The 24,075-nt window shown below is 33.9% G+C and overlaps 1 protein-coding gene across 2 annotated transcripts in view; it reads right to left on the reverse strand.

Moving 5' to 3' along the window:
• The window catches only part of LOC144967490 (uncharacterized), a 30,902-nt gene extending 6,889 nt beyond the window's left edge, over positions 1–24,013 (reverse strand). Inside the window, exons 1-11 of one of the 2 annotated variants that reach the window (XM_078904808.1) lie at positions 23,646–24,013; positions 11,500–12,127; positions 10,436–10,515; positions 9,428–9,558; positions 8,149–8,287; positions 6,823–6,893; positions 5,140–5,224; positions 3,798–3,941; positions 1,858–1,932; positions 838–906; positions 9–173 (exon numbers count right to left, since the gene is read on the reverse strand). In XM_078904808.1, the coding sequence (XP_078760934.1) occupies positions 9–173; positions 838–906; positions 1,858–1,932; positions 3,798–3,941; positions 5,140–5,224; positions 6,823–6,893; positions 8,149–8,287; positions 9,428–9,558; positions 10,436–10,515; positions 11,500–12,125 (1,585 nt within the window). In that variant the 5' untranslated portion in view covers positions 12,126–12,127; positions 23,646–24,013. Of the gene's footprint in view, positions 1–8; positions 174–837; positions 907–1,857; positions 1,933–3,797; positions 3,942–5,139; positions 5,225–6,822; positions 6,894–8,148; positions 8,288–9,427; positions 9,559–10,435; positions 10,516–11,499; positions 12,128–13,498; positions 13,599–23,645 lie in introns of those variants that run through there. The other variant, XM_078904807.1, reaches the window with a different exon arrangement.
• Between the last annotated feature and the right edge of the window lie 62 nt (positions 24,014–24,075).

The raw sequence follows: 24,075 nt of genomic DNA on the forward strand, positions 1-24,075 counted from the left end.
ATTATCACCTTCGAAAGATAGTTTCTTGATTGGACTTGCAGGTTGAGATACTGAATTAAACAATAGGTTTCTTTCTTTCTCCACAACTTTGAAGAACTCGTCACAAGACGAATGACGAGCCATTTGATTTGCACAACCCTCACTCTTGTGACGCTGAAGCTTGGCTCTAATGCCTTTGAAATAAAGAATGATGAAATTGAAATGGTTTTATAAGGATAAAGTGAAAGAACATCCGAAGCAAGTGAAAGAATAAATGCAAAACCATACATTGATAGATCTGAATTGGGCAACAAATATGAACTGAATTTTCATCTCAAAAATTTAAATTAACCAAATTTTTAAACCCTAGCTAAAATATCTATAAATCATGGAAGGATGAAATGCAAGCCTAAAATTTTATTTTTTAAGTCTTTTACTTTACTTTAAAATTGAAGTAAAACTAAGTTGCTTTCTCTTTTTTTACCGAGAATAAGAATCAAGTTCTGCTAAGAACTCAAATTTTAACAGACTTCAGCTTTTACATAGCGCAATATCCACTAAATGTGCTCAAAGCGCTTTACAAAGACTGACATCTGATTCATTCATAACTACATAGGACCTTTCAGTACAACATGAGTCGCACGACAATTTTTTTTTAATGTCAATATTTATATTAATAGAGAAAAAATAAATTTTTTACCTGGATTTTTAAATTTTCCTTTATCAAATATACAAAAATTCCTAGGAAACTTCTGGAAATTTAGATGTTTTAAAAATTATCAATATTTTTTTTTTTTTTTTCGATTAAAGAAAAAAAATTAAAAATAGCATTGAATGGTAAATGAAAATAAAACATACCACTTTTCATGTCCATGTCTTGGCTTGCAGGATGGATAGGCTTGAAACCTGCATTGGTCATACTCTGAACTGAAATTTTAAATGGGGAAAATCAAATTTATTGAATTTGAGGGAAGGGATGGGGAAAACACAAACTTAATTTGTTATAAAAATTATGTGACAATAATAATAATAATGGAATAATAGCGTTTTTTTAGCCTTCTAAATACTGGACTACACCTGACAAAAATTATCTTCTCGTCGACGAGATACATTATGATCACACCTGCCACAAGCACCAAAGAGAAATATGTGGAAAAAATCTAGATGACCACATAATGCACATTATTGAAATCTACCCCTATTTCCATGACTTGTCACTTTATTGCCAAAAATTGACTTACACAATGCTGAGATGGTAAATTTGAATCAAGATAACATCCATGTGACAGCTAATATTACTTTAAAATTTTTAAATTTCAATTTAATAAAATATTCAAATCTTTATTAACTTCCCTACTTTCAACTGCCATTATTCTCCATTATTAAACAAATCACCCGTATATATACGCTCTTCTCTTTATCTATCACAAAAATCGTCTTGAAAAAAAAAAGAAGTTACTTATTGCTCAAGAATGCAATAATATGATTCTTTGATCTCTTTGTATTCATTAAACGAGTTATTTTTATCGTGCTCAATAACACAGAGCTTGTGTACTTCTATTCACCATAATTTGTATCTTCCTCCCTCTGCTTGAATGACAATTTGACCCAAAAAATAACAACGTTGGATTTGTATTCATGCGCACCAAAAGATTTTAAATTACCATTCAGCTGTCTTTTACACCTAAATTCACACCAATAAAATTTGCAAAAATATTCTGAAATCGTTGAATAAAATTTTTATTCAATGTATTCAGAGCACTATTCAACAATTCGTATTTACGATGAAATGATAGGGTTTTCCAATGAGAGGGGTTGAATAATGTGCATTATGCATCTGAAAAATTGCTAACTTAGCATAAAAATCACAAATCTTACCATAACTTTTATTCCTGACACAGTCTAAAAGAGAATGCCGTGAACTCGGTCGATGGCATCCATCATTACAACATGCTGCAAAAATGACACAAAATAAAACATAAAATCAGTGCAACAAATGGCACGGATTCATTGATGATGTATTCAAATCATATCAAACCAACATAGACATATGTGTTTGTTGTTGGTTTTTAAGGGTTTTACGGCGCTTGCAACATATCTGTCATCTGCATTTTTTGCGGCCGCAAATATCAGGGCGATCCGCAAATTTTGGCAAATTTCCCAAAATTGGCAAATCGTGGCAAATTTTGGGAGAAAAAATAACGAAGAAAAAAAGTGCAAAACTTGAGAAATGTTGCAGCTTTGCCTGGGACCAAACCAAGGGAAGCTACTCTCTACGGATAATGATCCTTTAAAATCTTTGTAACAACGCTAATCACAGTCATTTCATTTCTCAAGTCCTTAAATGTAATATATTGTCTTTTATATAATTTTTTTCTGTATCGCGTGTTAATTTTTACTGAAAAGCTTAGTTTTCCTCCGCAAATTTTTTGGCAAATTTTGGTCTTTTTGGCAAATTTCGGGGTTTTTTTTTTGGCAAATTTTAGGTCCCAATTTGGCAAAAAATGCAGATGACAGACATATTTAGGTCATATCAGTGCCAGTAAAAGGAAGAAAATGGAATAGTCAAAATATTCTAGATTTATAATCAAAGCACCCAAGAAAAAGTAAGACAAAGGGTAATTGGTTCAAATAGGAAACAGACATAGATTCCAAGAGCATACCGTCAATGTACTTATTTTGAGATCACCAGTCTCATCCAGACACCAACAAGGATCCCACTAAGAGGAATACACTCAAATGTTTACAAATCATATGTTAACAAAAACCCTTAAAAAAGTACATAACAAAGAGATGATTTACAAGGAAAAAAATATCATCTCCCAAAACTATAACGATATATTCGACTGTTTCCCTCCCAGCCAAGGTCAGCAAAACTAAGTAATCTCATTCCAAGACAAAGACAGAAAGCAATTGGAAAACTGATATAGGGGGGTAGAAGGCACAGTAAGTACCTCCCTACATGAACATAGATTATGTGTCAATACTTTAAGAATTAGCATTAATTAATTGCGCACCTTTTATAAATATCTATTGTTCTATTTTAGTTTGTGCTTCCTTACAAAGGAGCATACTATTTCCTGTCCCATCAATGTTTTTGTTTATTCATCTTAACAATGCCACTACCACATTATCTCATTCGTCAGTAGTGTTCCATTCATCCTGTTTTGTTGATAAAGGGGGAAACCCAAAATTTCCATTTTATCTGTTTTCGTTTATCAAATTGAAGCTTACATTCAATTTCACAGGGTCCCTGGACAACAGCAACACTAAACATGTTGTAGGACGTGATATTACACCTGTTAGATGATATTACAATTTTTTTTTCGGAGAGCCAACTGTATTAAAAGCCAGATACTCATTTTACACCTGAGTATGGTGAGGGAAGGTGAGTAAAGAGCCTTTTCCAAGGACTCAACCATGAGAAGAGCAAGGCTCAAACCCAGGACCTTCCAATCCGAAAGCGTGTGTCAAACAACAAGATCACATAGCTGGAAATTAGGGAAATCGAGAATGAGAACAAAAATGTATCAGGAAATTCCAGATAAAACTGGGAGAGTGACATGTTTGTGTTTAAGCTATTGCTATTCAATACCAATCATTCAAGCAATAATACCTTAATAATAATTATATAATAATAATAGATCTTTATTGTCCATAAATATGGCAATTTTTCATTTAGTTACACTTGTTATAACGTTATATGATAACTATAACATTGAACAGATATTTCACTCCTACTTATTCTCTCTCTCTCAATTCCTCATTCAAGTTGGTCTCAAAGTACAGAGGTTCAAATCCTATAATTTACAACTTACAATCAATATCCTCCAAATCATCAATATCAGGGCCAATATACTTGAAGGCAGGCTTCCTACCACGAAACTCTGTGACGTGAACTTTTTGAATGAGGCGAAGACTAGACAAGATATTGGCAATATCATACAATCGACGAATTTTGGCTGAAACAGATAGACAAAAAATCTACAATTTCAAAAAATGGATGGTAAAAAACTGGACATGCCAATAAACAATATTCGAAAGTTGACCTTGCATACTGTTGAGATTAATAAAAATTCCCAATTTTGGAAAATCTAGATGAGATTTATATCTTTAATACTTTTCCTTATCCAAATTTGGTGTCCACACAATATCAAGACCATGTTTAACACGATGAAAACCAGAGAACGCGAGTATTTGGCCACTAAAAGATGTGAACTGCAAAACTATTGAACAAAAAATAAACATAACAAATATGTTCCAAGTCAAGCATTTTGTTCATTTTTTAAAAAAATTCTTACATTCACTTCTTTTCCAATACTTTTTAATTAATATTGAGAACGACGTCAGGTGGCCACTTTAAGTGTCAAATTGTAAAAAAGCATTAAAACTGAATGTTAAATATATAATCTGTGAATAACAAAATTTCATATCCCATAAGAATTCATATCATATTACCTAACTTAATACATTTGCAATTATAGTTTTCTGCTATTATATTAATAATCAGAACAGTATGCAGGGTCTTTAAAAACAAATTCTAATACTGGATCTGTCAACCTTTGGAGAATTGATAGCAAAAAGGAAAAAGTTTTCATCCCCAGCCCCCAATCTCCTATAACTGTTTCATAAAAGTTAATCTGTGCATGAGTATTTAAATAAAATACTGCAAATGAAGAATTTGAAAAAGACTGGGCATTACATGATAAAATCTATCGTATTCATTTTTAAAAATTGATTTCATAGTGTTCATTCAACAATGGATAAAATAATCCAGTAAGACTTATAGTTATAGGATTATAATTCTGTAGACAATATCTAAAATTGTTCCATTACTTTCAGAACTACAAATTTCATAAATTCTTCCCGTCTAATCCTTTACTTTTAATTGGACATATCATCCAGCTATGATAGATAAACTAAAAATAAAAATAGATTAAGATCGTAAGAAAAAGTATCATAAGAAGAAGAAGAAAAAGAAGAGGAAGAAGAAGTAAAGGTAGTATCAGAAGTAAAGGAAGAAAACAAGGAAGGAAGGAAAGATGGAATAAAGAGAGAAAAAAGGAAATAAAGAAAGAGAAAAGAAAGATAGAAAGGAAAGAAAAGAGAAATGATTAGTATTGTAAGCAGATTATTGAACATGACTAAAATAATTCTCACTTTTAAACTTGGGGGCCCATGAACACCGTAAAGAAGAATCATCAATGAGAAGTCTGGCAGAGAGTTCCAGATTGACGGTTTTTAACTGGAAAAACAGGAAAAGATATTATATCAGACCTGCCTACTTGCGATTGGTAGTTTTCAGGGGTAATAACAACATAGTTAGAATAATGCTTTAAACTCCTTTCTATACTAGCTCTGGCAACAAAACTTTGTTTTCAAGAATTTATTAAATTAAACAACTCTATATAATTTAGACCTGTTAATGAGCTCTATAAAAATTGACTGAAACGAAAACTCTTCGTATCGGAAAAAAAATCCAAAGAATCGAAATGAATAGTAAACAGCAAGCTCACTAAAGCAAAACAATGGCAGAAAATTAATTTGCGTGGGAATTGATTAGGCCACTTTCTATTTGTTTCTTATAATCAGGTACCCAATCAGTGAAGAAACAGTCAACCAGTTTGTTTACAACGCGAGGTAATCGGTGTGCTTGTAGCAGTCACAGGCCCTATAACTTACGATTTGAAGGTGTTTACATAACGCACTTCTGGCGGTCGAATTTTACTTTTTCATAGTTTTACGTGCTGCCGGGTAAATGTCGTCAGAAACAGTGAAATTTATCGCTCGGCGGCTCAGTTAAAATTGGCTACCATTGGGATCACGACAGGTTTGGAAAGTGAAAAAATAATTTCACGAACGCTTTGTGAAGATAAACTGGGATGTGTTCAGACATGGCAATTCTAAAAAGCGTCACTTAGCTTGGCAATATATCCATCGTTAATATAAACGGCCCATGAGTTATGCGTAGCGCTGTGGAACATTCCTAATTACTTTACGGTCATCCAACTACGATTCATGAATTTTCTTTCTTTCTTTTTTAAAAATATTTGAATTTGACGAATTGACTGATTTCAGTTAATTGACTGAGAATTTACAGGTCTAAATAATTGTCAATTAGAACCAGATTTTTTGTAGTAGTAGGTAGGTCTGTATTATATGTATGAATAAAAACATTACAATAGGTCTTGGGGTGTTATATATATTTTGCCCCCTAGAAATAACTTTTACTCTGGTTGTCTCTAAACTGTACTCATGTATGTGTGAAAGGATGAAATGATTAAAAAATAAAAGGATAATAAAGACAGGTTTAAGTAACCAGCTTTGTTTTTAATAAATAAACAAATGACCCTCAGAATTACCAAAACGATATTAAATATCTTAAATCTAAAAAAAATAGGATTGACCTTTAAATAACTTTTAAAAATACAAGCTAGCCCAGTAATCCTTATTACGACCAATTAAGAATCAGTACTGATGGTGACAAAGGAGCATTTTGAACGGTTGCCTATAAGTATAAGCCCCATTTTTATTGCATCAACCCAGAGATGATAAATTATCATTGATACTCTAGCTAATTCCTGGAGAGAGAATTTGCACCTATTTAATTTGTTCCACCACACATCAAATTTCTCCCTACCATAGCTGCTGCCAACTTTTCAAAGAGCTAAATCAAGACACCCATATGCACAATACCGTCATGACCTAAAACAACAGTATGTTTGGATTATTAAACAATATAATCAATATTTAGAGCTTTTTCAGTCGTTTTAATTTGCTAGTCAAAAAGCATAATTAACCGATCTGAACAAAAACATCCAGCACTGAAGAATGCACACTTACCTTTGATACAAGGAACAGCATGAGGAATTTCTGACTCATTATACCCAGTGAATTATCTTTTCGGTTGGAAACTGCAGCAAAAAGAAAAGAACATAAACATAAACATAAGGTACAAGTACTTATTGGAATGAACAAAAGGTAATTCAGACTATGTTTAATAATTCAGAAAAGTGAGTGGAACAGGCACTTATGTTGATAACAAGAAATGAGTTAAGGAAAGTGCCAGAAGACGATAGAGGTACAAGTCCCCATCATTTTCATTCTCTATTGTCTTTTGGTACTTTCCTACTTACTTCATTTCTTGTTATATATTTAATAAGTATAGTAGCTGACAGACCCAAAAAAACAAACTTGGGGTTAATATCAATTCAATATCAAAATTTTTTCTCACTGCTGGCCCAATAATGGGATAGTTAAGTCATATACTAAATCTGAAAACATAGACATCTGTCAGAGTCTGACTACAACCAAAGAAGCACCATATCATTGAAGCTTACATTCAATTTCACATTGTTATTTACATCATGGTTAAGCACATCAGATAATGCTTGTTTTATAATTAATCCATTTGAACATTTAACACCTGAACCCCCAAGGTAAATATATCTTGGCTTTGGGAAATGAACATTGTATTTGATCAAAAACAGTAAAATGTTAAAGAACTGTATTTTGTGTAAAGTTTAAGATAGATCAAAAGCTTGTAAAACTATGATGCAGTAGTCGATAAAGAACTCGCTTCACAGGCAAAGGGACAGAGATGTCTATTTTTTTACTGACCTCCTGTCCACTTAGCAGTGATCTGATTGGGTAGGTGGGTGTATTAGATCTGGTGGAATGTACTGCATGATCGACTAGTGTCCTATCCAAAGGTTTATAAGAAATTGCTATCGTCCATCTCACGCTATAGAGACTCGGATAAAATTCAGCTCCATGGGCCTAATGACCATGAAGGAATACTTTGCATAACTATGATGACCTGCCACAATAAAATAAGTTATGATCAGATCTGAACTGAGAAGACATGGGTTGTAAACATTTTCAATTAAATTTATGAAACTGTGATGACCATACCATTTACAACCAATGAATGCATCGTTAAAAAATTAAACCAGATTCTAAAATAAAGATCTTATTGCAGTTATCTTTGAGAAAAAAGGAACATGCTTTTAGGGCCCTATTTCTGGTACTTGGAAAATGTCACTATCGCCTGCATGGCACGGTGATGCCAATGAAGTATGAACTATTAACCTATTATCAATCTGTAGCTGTGACAAAGTTATGAAAATGAAAAAAAATATAAGTTTTTAGGAAAAGACAAATACGTACCAGTAGGAGTTGTTTCCTCACTGCCACATTCAGGAGTTGCTCCAATCTCCCCTGCATTCATATTATTAAACGTCATCATACCTTCCATCTCTTGCAATTTTTGCATCTGTTCAGATATGTTCTCTTGCTTGGCAAGCATCTGAAATGGTAAAAAAAAAAAGAAAAGAAAAGATAGTTAAATAGATGTTGCTGTTGTAGATGTGTAATGTACACGCCTCTCTGCGCCACACCTAACTAAAATAAATGCATAAATTTTAATGTCCTTTCCAAACACTAGTCTGGGTTAAAGTCTGAATAGTTTTGTTTTTTTTTTGTTTGTTTGTTGCTTTAGGTCTCTTCCAACACAATTGAGGTTATATGAGAGACCGCTGAAACAAAAAAACAAGCAATCCAACAAAAATAGTACAAATGTCAATCAAAATCATAACCTAAAGATATCATAAGCTAAATTATAAATAACCAAGAACAAACAGGCAGAGGATTTACAGGAACAAAAACATCCCCTGTCAAAAATACAATCACAAACCAAAGAAGCAGGATAGGCTAGTAAAAAGAAGAAACGACATCACTATCGGATCGTACACCCATGCGAACATCATAGGTATATGATTCAAGGGTGAAAGTCTGAATAGATCATAGAGAACAGGCCCACTAAAATTGGGATTCAAACTACAACTTTCCAATCCAGATGCGACAATTCACAACATCAACTCTTCAACAAACCCAAATTGAGGATAATTTTTCACATTCTGCTTTGCTATTCCAGTATCCCATTGATAATAAAATGAGATAAAATAAGATGAGAAAAATAATGATTAACCATTTAAGAGCCGAAAGGAAAAAATTTGACAGATCCACAATGGTCAGTCAAGTCAAAGTGAAAGTAAATGATAACAATAGATGGCAGGAGTGAAGAAAATATAAGGGAAAACAATGCAATGGTATCACTGGAGAGCCGTTACTAGAAGAGATCACTATTTAAATATATTTAAGCGTTAAAATATTTTTCTTTTCAAGTCAACAGTATTACCAAATTGACCGTTCAATGTCAGGGCTGAAATTATTTATTCAATTTTCAAATTATTTGTATGGGTAAAACAACAAAACAAATTATCTCCAGCCAACGGAGGGTTACAGTAATGTTAAATTGAAGTTCTTAAGAAAAATAAGAAATGTATAAGAGCAAGATCGAACATAGCGAGTAAAGTGTTAAAATAGTAAAACTCAATGAAAATGCTAGTCGTGCATATTAATAGAGATTTCTACTGTGCTGACCAACCTTAAGTTTGACCAGAGTATGAGGAAGATTGGTTTTCCCATGCCACATGTATCTGTTCTTGGCTTGTCTGCTGACAATCTCAACACTTTCCAAAACATTCACTATGTCATAGATACGTCGACGCTCCACAGCTGAGGGCAAAGCATAACATTAAGTTTATGAAACATCAAAGATGTATGAAAACAAACAAAAAAGTTACAAAAATCAATTTCAGAATAAAATTAGATGTAATTTTCATTGCTCATTGGTACAATTCATAGTCATTGTTTAATTGTAAGGAATATCAACAAAAAAAAAATAATGTTTTTTATTTTTAATTCATTTACAAACACAAGTTGATTAAATTCAAAGTTGGAATCTTTCATAAACAAAATAAAAAGATTAAGATAAAAAAAAGAAGAAAAAGAAAAAGATTGGGAACCCCTTTCTCATATTGATGTTGTTGATGATACCAATTTCCGCAACATTTAATGGATTTTACAATTGTGTAGACATGTTTTCATTTATCATACAAGGAATGAATCTATATAACAAAATACCAAACATGGAACGTTTTGGACTAAAAACCCTTCTTCAGCCCAGAACAAAAACATTAAAAATGACAATACATCACTTAAAATACAGACACACAGCAGAAGATAAGTATAAAGCATGTCTTGTCGGAATTACCCAGTGGAAATTATATCATTCCAAGAAAAACACTTCAGTTCAGTTAATTCCTTTTAAATAACAACAAAACACAAAATGAAATAAAAAGAATGGATCATGTTATGGCCGCAAGGGTAAAATCTTAGGAAACACAAAAACAAAATAAAAAAACACTCTGTAAACTTCAGAATCAACACAAGCCAAAGTGAAAACTAAGCTGTAAGAAGCTGAGGACTTTTTAAACTTTTTACAGTCCACAGCTCCTAGGAGCTTAGTTTTCACGTTGATAATAATAATAATAATAATAATAATAATAATAATAATAATAATAATAATAATAATAATAATAATCGGGCTTACCTAAATCTTTTGCTACTTTATCAAGACAGATCTCAAATTTATCATTTGCTGCGGGATATTCAGGATACTTGCTGAGAAATCTAAAGGAAAGAATTTTTTAAAGTAAGCAAAATATTGATGTGATGGCAATAAACGCGCGAAACTTGTCACCTCAAAATGCTAATACGTTGGGTTAAAACAGACACACCAAAAAAATGATTTAACGTTAAGATGTCTTGTACTTGAATAATTATTTTGTATTTCTATACATTGGATTCTTAGCATTTGAATCAACCAGACATAATACCATTTTGAGGTGCTGGGTCACATGTTTGACAGTCTTTCAAATTTTTTCTTCTCCAGTCTACCAAAACTATAGATGGGGAAAACTAAGGAAAATAAGTCAAGATCTTTAAAAAAAACCCACTAAAACTTGAGCTTTTATATAGCACAAAATCCAATAAATGTGCTCAAAGCGCTTTACAAAAGGCACCTGTTAGTGTTAGGCGATCTTACAATTTTCTTCTTCTGAGAGAGACAATGCTATTAACAGCCAGGTACACATTTTACACCCTGAGTACGGTGAGAGAATGTGAGTAAAGTCTTTTTCAAGGACTCAACTATGCGCCAAGCGAGGCTCAAACCCAAGATCTTCTGATCCGAAAGCGAGTGTCATACCACAAGACCACATAGCTGCACGTCTGCTACTAAATAATAAGCTGCAACGTCATGTCCTTGTATTCTTATATGTACTATAAGTTAAGTATTACAATATATCGTTCCAGCTTCTATACTGTTAAACGGATGATAGCATTTGCTTGTCATGCCATTGATGGGACGCTAGTCTAATGCAAAGTACTTTCCACCAGATCTAACAGACCCAGCTAGCCAATTACTGCTGGATGGACAATCGTTAAAAGATCCAAGTTATATAATAAAAGGGCTGTGAAACAGTGGAAGTCCAGCCGAATTAATAAGTATCACCAAGGACAGTAGGTAATTGTCATAAAGACACAAAAATAAAAAATTTAAAAAAAGAAAAAAAAAGAAAGAAAATTTACACCAAAAAAAAAATCGCAACTTACTTGTCACACAATTTACCAAGAGACTTGTCCTTGCGTGAAGTAAAAACATCCATGTCATTAGAGGTCACTTCTCGAGAGATAACAAGAGCAGGCTCCATACAATCCCGACTATTTTCATCTGTGGGGCTAACAACAGGATAGGTTGAGGAAGAAGTTGAAGACCTGCCCTCCTCAGCATTCAGCTCTTTCTCTCGTTGCATTCGTCTGATTTCAGGACTAACAGCCTCACAAAGCATCTTCAGATTCCAAGTAGGACTCGGGGGAGGTGTGTGAATATCTTTGTCTGTCGATGATTGTGTTCTAAAGCTATCATTGTTATTCTGATCAAAATTAAATTCCTGAGATAATTTCATCTCTTCATCACTGTCCATTTCAGAAACAGAGGATCTCTGTGCAAGAGATTTTCCCTCCATACTTTGTAAAGATAATGCCATTTTAGGTGTTGAGTTTGGAGAAATAGGAATATTTTCTTTATCTCTACCCTGTTTTCTGGGTATTTTCAATACTGTAATCTCCTCTCTGTTCAAATTGATAGGTATGGCTCTATCACTTAGACATCTCCTCAAACGCTGACCGTGATAAAAAATAGATGCTACTCCTTTGGACAAATTTCTATCTTCAGCCATTTCTGTTGGTAAAGAACAAACAAAAACTTTTATACTATATACACATCACATGTTATCTAAATCTATATAATCTACCTATGATTGTTTTGCAGAATGACCTGCTATCATGAGTCAAAGTGTTAAAATTGTTGGGGAAACATCAAAATAAAATTGTTTACTTATACATGACACAATTCCACCAACTTTATTTTTAAATTCTATCAACATCTTCCATGACAATGGCCATTGTAAAAGTTTATATTTAAAAAAAGGCGGGTTACAGTTACACTAACTTATACTCGATAACTACCACATAAATATTTCATTTTGTTCTAGGTCTGTCTTCAAAAAGCATTCTCTATGACTTAAAAAAAAAAGACATCTTAATTTCACTGTCATACTCTGGAGATGTTTTTTTCCCCATAAACTAATCCATTCAGAATTGAAATATTTAATCGGCTCCATCAAGTATTTAGACATCAGAACTAAGTTCTAGTGAGTCTAAATTGTAAATTAAAAGATGGAGGGAAAGTAAAAAGATTTGTATTTGCATTCTTATTAATAGGAATATATTTACATTTTTTTTGTATTTAAAAATAAAAATTAAAAAGGTATTGCGCGGCACGTTGCTCTTTACTTTAATCAATAAAAAAATTGTGGACAGCTACAAAATCGAACAAAAAACAAAGGAAAAAAACCCGTTGATGTTGACCTTTCCAGAGATCTGACGACGAATGTGAATAACGGCGCGTACAATTTCCCGTTATTTTTTCATCCATTGTGACTTGTGACTGTGCTTTATCTTAAGATATAAGATTTAAACCGTCTAAGTCAAAACGTTCTATTTATAACAGTAACACACATATGGATATAAGTTTAATTCGACAAAAACATGAAATCCTGAAAACCAAAGAAGTAAAATTCCGTTAGGCCTATGGATGGCAATCTTCAACCAGGTTGGACAATAGCGCGGCAACGCCCATCTTTTTGAATAACAGAAGCGATCGATGATGTTTTCAAAACATTTTCAGTTGACCTCCCGCGCACATGCGACAGAATAAAATAATCAAGAACCTACCATAAGTAAAAAGACACATCACTAAGATCATCCAGTTTTGATTACTATCCACTTTTTTGGGGTCATATTTATGAAAACTTAAAATACGTTTTTGTCTTTTATTTTTATCAAAGCATCATCACATCAGAAGTGAACTGAGCGGCAACATCTGAATCTGAAACAAATGTCGCACTGGGTGGATAAATAAAACCGTCAAAGAATTGAAATGTTGCTACACTTTCACTATTCAGACATAAAACTAGACTAAATAACTTTTATAACTTATAATACAGTGTAAACATTTTTTAAAATCTTGAAATACAAAATATCAACAAACCGTCATGGGTGCGATACCGCTCGTTCAACGTTGGCAGAAAATATGATTGAAATAAGAATGTGTCCAGTGTCTACCTAACTTCGAAATTGGCGCGTGATGTGCCAAGGTGATCCCAGCCGACAACGACGCGCCCTCTCCTCTTTTTCCGTGGGCCCTGAACAAGCATAATTTCCCGCGACGAATTGTGCGCCACTCAATGTTTACTTTTCACGGTTGGATCGTCTGGCGTTTATTTGACGTCTGACTAGACTTGCTACTTTCCTACTACTATTTTAGGATGGTGTCGCTGACAAGCGAGAGACATAATTATGATTTTCAGTTTCATTTATTTTGGCCGCAAGAACGATTGCATTTATTTGTATATATACTTTTATCTTGTCTGGTGTTTGTTTATTTCAAAGGCGATTTTCAAACCCATATTAAAATAAAATAATTCCTTGCGAATAAATTAACCACAAGAATCGCACTTATTGTTATTTTTATCTGGGGACGTTGATTTATAGAAGAGTAAAGTTGGTGCAATAAAATAAACAACATCACGTGACCATTTTAGATGCACGTGGCAAAACACATGTTCCTGGCTTTGACAGCTCACCTTCCAATGTAAATTATAGAAAAAAATAACCATTAAAAAATGTCTGTTAGGTGTCAAAAGAAACACATATTCATAAATACTCGATCACGCGTCAAATAATATCTAAATATTGATTTTTTATTAAACAAATGGTAAAATTTATCAAAAATTACTGTCGGTCTATTTTTAGACCACGGTCAAGATTATTCACCAAAATCAATGCGCTTGTGTGAACAAAACAAGAACTCTTTGAAATCTGGTTTTCGGAATAATTTAGCCATATACAAAGAATTTAACTAAATAACAATTTTAATTGTACGTGTTTGTTTTTAACTGAATGTGTATTATCTACAATTTGAACGACAAAAACGGGAGACCTGTTTTGTGCGCAACGTTGTCCGGCTGCTAAAGTTCCTAATCACCAGCAAAGAATGGCAGTCCAACTCATGCAAAGGTAAGATTCCAATTTCAGTGTTTGAGTTTGTAATTTGTATCGATTGGTTTTGAGAGCAGGAAACGATTTAGTTCAATGTTAATCCATAATAGCGTTCGGGTATTTAACTTTGGATGTCTCACCGGCATAATTTTAGAATGCGTTGTTTATTTGTTTTCATTTCACTTCGCAATTTGACTGTCACTGTCAGTGTCAGTCATTACAGTACAGCTTCACTCGCCGATTCTCACTTACAGAGTTTACGTTTCCTTCACTTATGTCTGCTTCATGCTCATTCAGTGAGTGATTCGAATACTGTGTGAGAGAAAACACTTTTCGTAATTTATGACATTTTATGGGTAACGTTTACAGTCTGTGTCAGTCATAACTTGACCGAAAAAGAAAACAGAAAGGAACAAAAAAAAAAAAAAAAAAGCAGACACCCCCCTCCTCAGCAGGTGGAATCTCAACAAAAGTTGTATTTTTTTAATCCTCATCTTTCGTGGTGCGAAGCTTTCATCGCTTGTCATATTTTATTGACTCTTGCTCTTTCCTAACCTGATAATAGATTTCGAAACAATCTTTAGGTCTTCATTCTCTCATTATCTGTTCATGACTGGAACTGGAAAAGGAACAAGACAAAGGCAAAGGGTCTCTGCCACGATTTTCAATATCTTGTGTTGTTTGAGGGATTTAAGTTGGTAGCCATTTTTGCCACATAAGACTTTTTGTTATTGTTTTTGCTGAGAGTCGATGGGAGAAGGAATGGCAGAGAGGGAGGAAGGGGTGGTGAAAAAATGAGAATGTCTGGGAAAAGAAAATGTCCCACTCAACCCCTTATCGCATCTTTGATATTTGTCAGGTGTCAAACTACATGTATGACGTTTTGGATCTTCCAAGCCTATTCGCCTTATTTGGTCGGTAGCTGTGTGAAAGAAAACATATTTTATTGTAAAATGCAGGGAGTGCGGTCTGATATTTTCGTCATCGCTATGATTATTCCCAGACAGGGTCTGCCAATAACGAAAATTGGTTATTCCCAGACAGATAGAGGGAAAAAAACCCAATATTTTTGTATTAAAAAGAAAACAAACAATTTTAAGAAATTCATGCTCAGAAACTGAACAAGGCCAAACAAAAAAGGAGAAAAGAATAGACTCGCTCAAAAAAAAAAGAAAAAGAAAAAAAAAAAAGGGGGGGGGGGGGGGGGGGGAAAGCGATTGAATTCGAATCTGTGCAGCTAAAATGAGCAACGAGTTTCCCTTGGCTCAAGAGAAGTGAAAATGAAAAAACTGTGCTTAAGTTTTTGTATGAGTGTTGGGGGGGGGGGGGGGGGGGGGGGTCGTTGGGGGTTTTGTTACAGTTTTATACACATCCCTGTTAGTTCAATCAATTTGTGGGTAATGATCAAGAGGGGCCTGGTCCTACAACTCTTTACGGATTTACCTTGGATTGAAATGAAAACTAAACCTCTCTGATTACTTTAGATTACCTAATTTTATTTCTACGTTTTTTTATGAAGAAGAAGCTTTTTAGGATTTTGTAATTCATAGGAATCACCATGATATGTGAAATGATGTCTTATCTAAATTTTGCCTCAGGAATAATAAGCGAACAATTTTGAAAAGCTCTCTCTGTTGATCGAATTATCAAAAATTTTATTTGTGATCAGATATTTTATTTGACTTTAAAGTGAAATCTAGAGGCATTAAAATATATTCAATGTTTATTAGACTTTTCTTATGTGATCAGAAAGTTAAATACAGGAAATATTGATCAAATGAGTTCACCGGAAGGTAAATAAAAGCCCATTTTTTAAAAAGCTAATCGACATTGGTTATGTAATCTTGCCTTCATGATCATAAACCTCTGATAAAATTAGACCTGACCCAACGGTTTTAACAACCTTGTGGTATCTGAGTTCCAGGTCCATTATGTTTTCTAATGTTTTTATTGAATATAAGCAAACCATTAAGAAATAGGTCATGTCTATATATTCAACATTGAATGATATTTCTTCTTACATTGAAATAAGTGGTTCTTTAGAGTAATAAGGCTCATGGAACTGGAGTTTTTCCTGTTTCTGTAACATGAAGCAACAGACCTTAAATAGTGCTTGATAACTTTCTTAAAAAATAAATGGTATTTCATTTTACTTTGAAATAATTGGTCCTTTAGAGTCATAAGGCTCATGGAACTGGAGTTTTTCCTGTAACATGAAGCGACAGACTGTAACAAGTGCTTGCTGAAATCTGAATAAGTTGCACATTTACATTTTACTTGTAGAGTTAGATCCAGTTATTCATTCAAACATTGGTATCTTAATTTCGAATTGTCATTTAATTAATACATATAAAGTTAAATAAATCCAATGATAATAATTGATAAAATAAGGTAATTATAACTTTTATTCATTGTTTGGTCCATATGAATTTTACTTTATGATTTTGTGTGAGATGATATTGCTTTTTATGGGACCATGGGAAAATGGTTTAGAATGCCATGCTTATCTTTTTTTTTTCAGATCTAAATAACATTACAACAAGAATGAGTCTCTGCATTCCTTTAATTGTTCTGGAAGCATTGGCCTGCCTATACCATGGGAATTAATCAATTTATATTCAGGAAGAAGTATCATAATTATTATTATTATCATCATCATCATCATCATTGAGTCTTATCCTTCAAGATTATCAAAATGGCTTTCATGTTACTGTATCTTATAGAATTCCTCATATATCATTATGGACCCTTCTTTGTTTTTTTTTTTTATTGGAATTAATGTTTTTCTTCTACTTCTATAATATTCTATATTCTTCATAAAACCTCTCAGCTTTATTGACCTAATCTATAGACTAGAGAGCGGTGATTAAGAGAACAGGACCATATTTTGCTTTCGAGCGTTTCTTAATTTTAAAAGCAGCTTACTGTAGTTTGTAAAGATTTTTAAAAACTTTTTTCTAATGACAGTGTCTAATACACGTTAAAACCAATGCATATCTATCCCTATGTAATTTTTGGCAGTGATCTCTCCATTTTAATGGTATTGGCTCCTGTTTATTTATAAAAATGCCCTGTGAGCTTGTTATACACTTGAAAGAAACATTTACATAGTGAAGTCAAGAAGAATATAGCAAAAGAAACCTGCTTCCTTGGTTATGAATAAGAAATTTAAAAAGAAATAGGCAATGACCTCTTTATCTTGTCTACCATTTAACTTTATAATAATTTTTTAAAGTTTATTATATCCTTTTTTTATATTTATAATTTAATTTATCAGCAAGATAAGAGTACTGATGAAACCATCTATGTAGCTGATTTGTAATGGTAGTAGAATTTGATAGATGGGACCATGTGATGTTGCAGAACATATTTTAAAAAATTGTATTGCATTGTTTCATTTATCAGCAACATCATATTAAATAATGCAGTGGCTTAATCACAAACTTTCTGCACTTCATATGCAAGACAGTGATGCTTTTGTGCTACATTTCTCGAAATATTCACAAAGTTTCTGTATTTTGTAAATAAGACCATGGCGCTTTTGTCTTAACTGGTTAGTCGCAAATTCTGCCGTTGTATTCCATTTCTCGAATAAAATTCTTTTCTATTTATTCTATTTATTTGCAAAGTTTCTGCACTTTATAAACAAGAACATGATGCTTATGACTGGACAGGTTAATCGCAAATTCTTCCTTTGTGTTCCTTTTCTCGAATCAAATTATATTAAATTCTATTAAATAATCATTTTAATGGCAAACTTTCTGCACTTGATAATTATATGCAAGACCATAATACTAAAGTCTACACAGGTTAATCGCATGTTCTGCCTAAGAAGTGCATTTCTTGAATCAGAACCTTTTTTAACCAAAGCTTTTGCTGAGGCTCTTACATCACAGATTTTTAAAATGGAACTACACAGTTTCAGTAATAATTATCAATTTTTTTCTTTTTTTTTTTCTTTCTCTTTCACAGGATGAGAATACAAGCATACCTTTAATGGAGAAACATCATATCTATATTTTTTTAAAATGATTTCAGTGTGAATAACATGAATATGAATGAAATGACAATAAATATGATATAAATTTATAATCTGTTTTTAATTTATTTGGATTTCACAAGTTGTGTTATGGCACTCAGATACAGCATAACGGGTGAGACTGAGAACCAATCCTCACAATAGCACTAGAGGTCTTGTATATGCAAGATGTGATTTCCATTGATACAGTTTAAAGACTGTCCTGTTTTTATTCATTCTGGTGAACGCTGTAGGGTTGTTTTTTTGTTTCTTGTTTTAAAAAAGATTTTTTTCTTTCAATCTAAGTCTAAGACTTGATTGAATTCTGACTCAATGCAAATCAACTTTGTTCCAACTCCTCAACTTCAAATTACAATGAACTTGTGCGCCCTTCCTTCTCTGTTAACCTACAGGTTATTGGATATGTAACTTTAATACATATATGTACGTCTACCACAATGTTAAACTAGCAATTTATCTAAATCTAATATCTTGCAATCGTCTTTTGTAATAACTTTTCATTCTGGGTTACACATAAAAGTTAGCACTGCCGGGTTACAAAAGTACTTTGATGTTAAAAAGATCAGCATCCTGTCATCTTACTTATATATTGGCAGGTGTAAGACTTATTCATTTTGCAAGTCATCATCGTCACAGTTTCGCACCAACACCGAACCCACTCCACAGCATCTGGGGAGCAGACTCTTGGGTCATGGTCAGTGCAGCTGAGCGCATCCTGGCATTCTCTAAGGATGTCTGCTCTGGGCACCCACATGTACACAAGCTACTCTCAACCAGCCCCCACTTTTTCATGCTTCCAGTTGTTCTCACAAGTTTTGCCTGTGCTCTGTTCAGTGTTACCAATTCATTCCTGGGGAGCTCAGTTCCGTAGGACAGTTCTTCTCTCAGATCTCCAACAGCTTCATTTGCATGATTGTTCCACTCTCTCAACGTGGAACGCCTGTATACAGCTGCATGGTCAGGGTTGATGCTTTCTTCCATCGTGAAGCTCTTTCTCGACTTCAGTCTACTTGTCATTGGGCTGTGCCTTGGGTGCCTTGGGTCCATTTTCTATTCATATTTCTGGGCTTTGGAATCAGTGGCTCTTTGAATGTATGGAGGTGCAATGCCAGCCAGCCGATGGAGGACTGGAACTGCAGTCGGTTTCAAGTTACTCTAATGATCCGGCAGGTGTTATTTTGACATGGCAGGATCTTACTCAGACTGGTGAGACCTATTCGGCTGATGAATAGCAGAGGGCTACTATGGTTGTCCTGACTGTTTTCGGATCTGCTCCCCATGGCGTGTAAGTTTTTGCCTCTTTTCTTAGGAAGTTGTTTCTTGTGGCCACCTTTGCTTTTGTTTTCTTTGTGTTCTGAGAAAAGGACATTGTGCGGTCTACGGTAACACCGAAGTACATGGGAAATGTGTTTTTATCCAATATGTTCCCATTCCAGATGTTCAGTTTCCTGTTTTCTTTAGGCTTGGCGGTTCTTTAAATGGAAAGCACACACTTGAGTTTTTCCTGGGTTGGCAAGTGAGTTCTTTAAATGTGGCCTCAGAGAGTGGCTCCAGGACATCCGTTAGTCTCTCCTCAATGGTCTTGAAATCAGAGGCCTGGGACACAAGACACAGATCATATAGAAACCCCCTGATGTTCTCAAAATGAGGTTGGTCGTTGGTATAAACGTTGAAAAGGATATGTGCAAGTACCGATCCTTGAGGGAGTCCGTTCTTTTGTGATCTGCTTTTCTTCCCATCCATTTCCACAAAAAAGTGACGGTTTGACATAAGGAATTTTATTATTGCAACTATTTTTGTGTTACGAGTTACCCTTGCAACCTTTAGGAGCAGTTTCCTATGATTTACTGTGTCATAAGCAGCTGCCAGGTCCACGAACACAGTTCATATAATTTGTTTGTTCTCGTAGAGATGACTGATCCTACCTCAATGGCGATAGGTCTGTATACTGATTTTGGAATGGGATTGCCGACAGTTTTTGACATATCTGGAAGACACAAATGCAAGGTCTGGGTTGTAGCCTGTTCTCCAGCAAGCGCTTGGAAGGGATGCTTCATGCGTCATAGAAGAGTGTCAGATTATATTGGTCAGCCCATTCCTCAACAGTATCTCCATCTTTGTTGTTCTCATTGTATCCCCATTTGGTGCTGTGGCAGTTAAAGTCACCTATCACAATCATTGGTTTCTCACTAATGGTGGATGTAACTGGCCACTTGAATGGCGTTGGTGGAGGTTTGTTGACAGTAATATCACATTGAAGTGTCTGCTTTCAATTCTGAGAATTTCCACCTCACTTACTGTCATGTCCTGGTTGTATGTCACTATTGTTTTGTCTTTGACTTTGACGTAGTTAACGCTACCGTGAATGTTGCTTTCATGTTGTTTGACTAAATGCATGCCAGGGATGTTTAGTGCCACGGTCTTGTGCGTCTCTTGTAGTTGTAGACAGTACAGAGTTGCGTCGCTGGATTACTACAACACACACAACACCAACATTTTGCAAGTATCTTTAACACTTTTTTAAATCATTAATAAACGGTGATACTGACAACAACAATAATAATTGTTATTGTTATTATTATTATATTGTTATTATTATTATTATTATTATTATTATTAGTAGTAGTAGTAGTAGTAGAGGTCTTGTAGTAGAAATAGTAATAGTATCCGTTGGACCAAGTACATAAATATGAATATTTATACAGCGCATTTCTACAGATAGCCGTGAGCAATGCGCTTCAAAATGTTTCATATTTATCCCCCCACTTCAACAAGCCGTGTGGAACCATATTTCTTTGTCATACAGCCTGTTAGGCGACCCTTGTGTACTTAAACTGTCACTACACTAACCGCCATTTCTGTAGCCAGATACTCATTCAATCGAGTGGGGTAATGTGTGTATAATTTTTCACGATTAGTCACCCATCCTATTACTGATCACACTTAGCATTGGCATTGCTCGACTTTTGTGACAAGACGAAAACCGTACCGCTAAGCCATACGGTCCATTAGTTCTAGATAGTATAAAAGTCTATAGTTTTGTGGTATCAGTGGTTATAATACAGTAGTGGTAGTGCAGTTATAGTTATAGTGTAGAAGTAGTAGTTGTCTTCTGTCAAAAGGGTCATCTGAGCGAAGAGATAGGAGATAGATTCGAATTTACTCTCTTCATTACATTGACCGTATGCTTTGACTTTGATCATTTGATACGCTGTAAAAAAAAAAGTATGGTCCGCCTTAACCAAAGACAAGCAACCATCTTCGTTTCCCTGGACATAGATATGGTTTTGTTTACGGGAGGAGGGGGAACCATGATTATGGTTTTCCTATAAAATAAAAGAAGGGGTATTTTGGCGATAAAAAAATATGATCGTGGCCTCCCTAGCTATCTCAGACTCGGAGTAAACAGCTTGAATTTATTCGCGCCAACTTCAGTTTGCTGCCTTAGCAACATGTAAACAAAAAGTTGGTTGGATGCGCATGACATTACTAAAGGTCAATTGCAGCATAGTTCGGGTCATTTATAAAAAAATCTGGGTCACGTTTGATGTCAAATATCCGGTCACGTGATGTTGTTTATTTTATTGCACCAACTTTACTCTTCTATATATTTATTTATTTATTTATTTAGATTCAGAAAACTTAAAGAAAATGTAAGCTCATATAATATATAACTCAATTCATTTTAACGACGTGCACATATTTGAAGGGCTGATAACCGAATGCAATTATGGGCTTGAATTAACAGTGTTGTAATGAACATTATTTTGTTTTGGTTTGAGAGTATTTCCATCACAACACCGATCCCATAACAATTTGGGTTGTCAGGCCTACAAATAAGTATACGTCAATGATAACGTATAATTCTTTATTAGCCGGATTAATTTGTGAAAATTACTATTCCTACCACTTTTTCTCTTTGACCGTTTTCATCGGGAGATTAGTTAGAGATGCAACTTCGGTTTCATTGAAGCTCAAGTCGCATCGCTCTGACTGCTCTCTTGCCTAAGGCGCTGTTAGAGGAAAGTTGAACTTGTCCTGTAAATGCTTAATGAAGTCTTATTCATAGATAAAAACTGACGCACTGATGGCGGATTATTCACCGCCATTCAGTATTTTCTTTGTATTGTTATTGGCAAAGTAGGATTGACACCATTGAATTTGTTAACAAAAATGGCAGAGGGTGGTGGGTGGGGACAGATAATCCGATTATTGGTTAGCATGTCTATTGGTCAGTTGGACATAACTTTTTCACCGTACTTTCCCTCTCCTCTCTTCATGCCCATCTTAAAACTAGAGGTGCCTAAATGAGCCAATAAAATGGAGAGAAAGATAAAGTGAATAAATGTGACTCATATGTAAGGGAACAACAATTTGTGCTTTTTTAAAATTGTTTTTATTGTTTTGTTTGTTTGTTTTTGTTTTTTGTTTGTTTTCTTTTTGTTTTGTGTTTTTCCTTTATATAGGAGTGACATTTACTCACTTTATCTTTCTCTCCATGCCCATATCAAGTTTATGTAATTCATTTTTAATATACAGGACACCGTGGTCTTGATTCCTCTGAAGGAAATAAAATTGTGTCCAAAATGGACAGCACGATAAAATTAAATTTGAAATAATATGAGCAGATAAATAAAAATGAGTTAGATACCATTGAACGTAAGAATGATATTGTCCAAAGAAAATCGGTAATATGGAAAATATCATATTCTGATACCCTCTTCAACTGAACTTGAACTCCCCAGTTTGGCGATCCCAATCCTTGAACATTGCAAATTCTCATTCTTTGAAAAGGATTAAAAACATCAAATGTGATCGATACTTTTCCTATTCAATTTTAAAATACTTCTTTAATCATTAGTAGAAACAGTCATGAATTTTGAAAAAAATATATATATTAAAAAAGTGCCATAACAAATTGAAAACTGGTTCTACTTAACTTCAAGCTGAACGTGATCAGTTTCATAATGTGACTGATCTTTGATCGGGTCAAACGATCGAAAGTTATGTTTAAACAAACATGCTTCCAACTTTAAAGTAAAATGCTGCGAAACCTTTATTATTGAAATCTAAATTGCTTATTCATTTCAGTACTTACGTTTAAGAAATATCCATGGATTTGAAATGAACACTCATTTTTTATCGGCACCACCTATCGCTTCCATTTGGAAAGTGAGATTATCGAGCTACATTGAAAACAAGCTGTTGCCTGTTAACCCAGTCGAAAATAAATAGTAAGAAACATACTTTTTTTCGTTAGAAATCTTTAAAATTTGACGATTAAGAATATTAAAAGATTTATCAATCATCTACTTAAAATATGATAGAATAATATGTGATAAAAGAGTTTATTTCAAAAATGTATTTTACGCATGATTGAAAGCGAGAATCTAGTTGTTTTGTTTCGCGCGATATGACGTAGCGACGTTACTCCAAACAATTTCTTCGACCAATCCCTGAAAGAATAAAATCATGGTTAACAATAGTAGCCAATCGTGTCCTTCGAAAAAACCCCTAACCTAAAAATA

This window comes from Berghia stephanieae, chromosome 3 (genome assembly GCF_034508935.2).
Source record: "Berghia stephanieae isolate SIO BIC M18660-M18661 chromosome 3, UCSD_Bste_1.3, whole genome shotgun sequence".
NCBI classification, from domain to species: domain Eukaryota; kingdom Metazoa; phylum Mollusca; class Gastropoda; order Nudibranchia; family Aeolidiidae; genus Berghia; species Berghia stephanieae.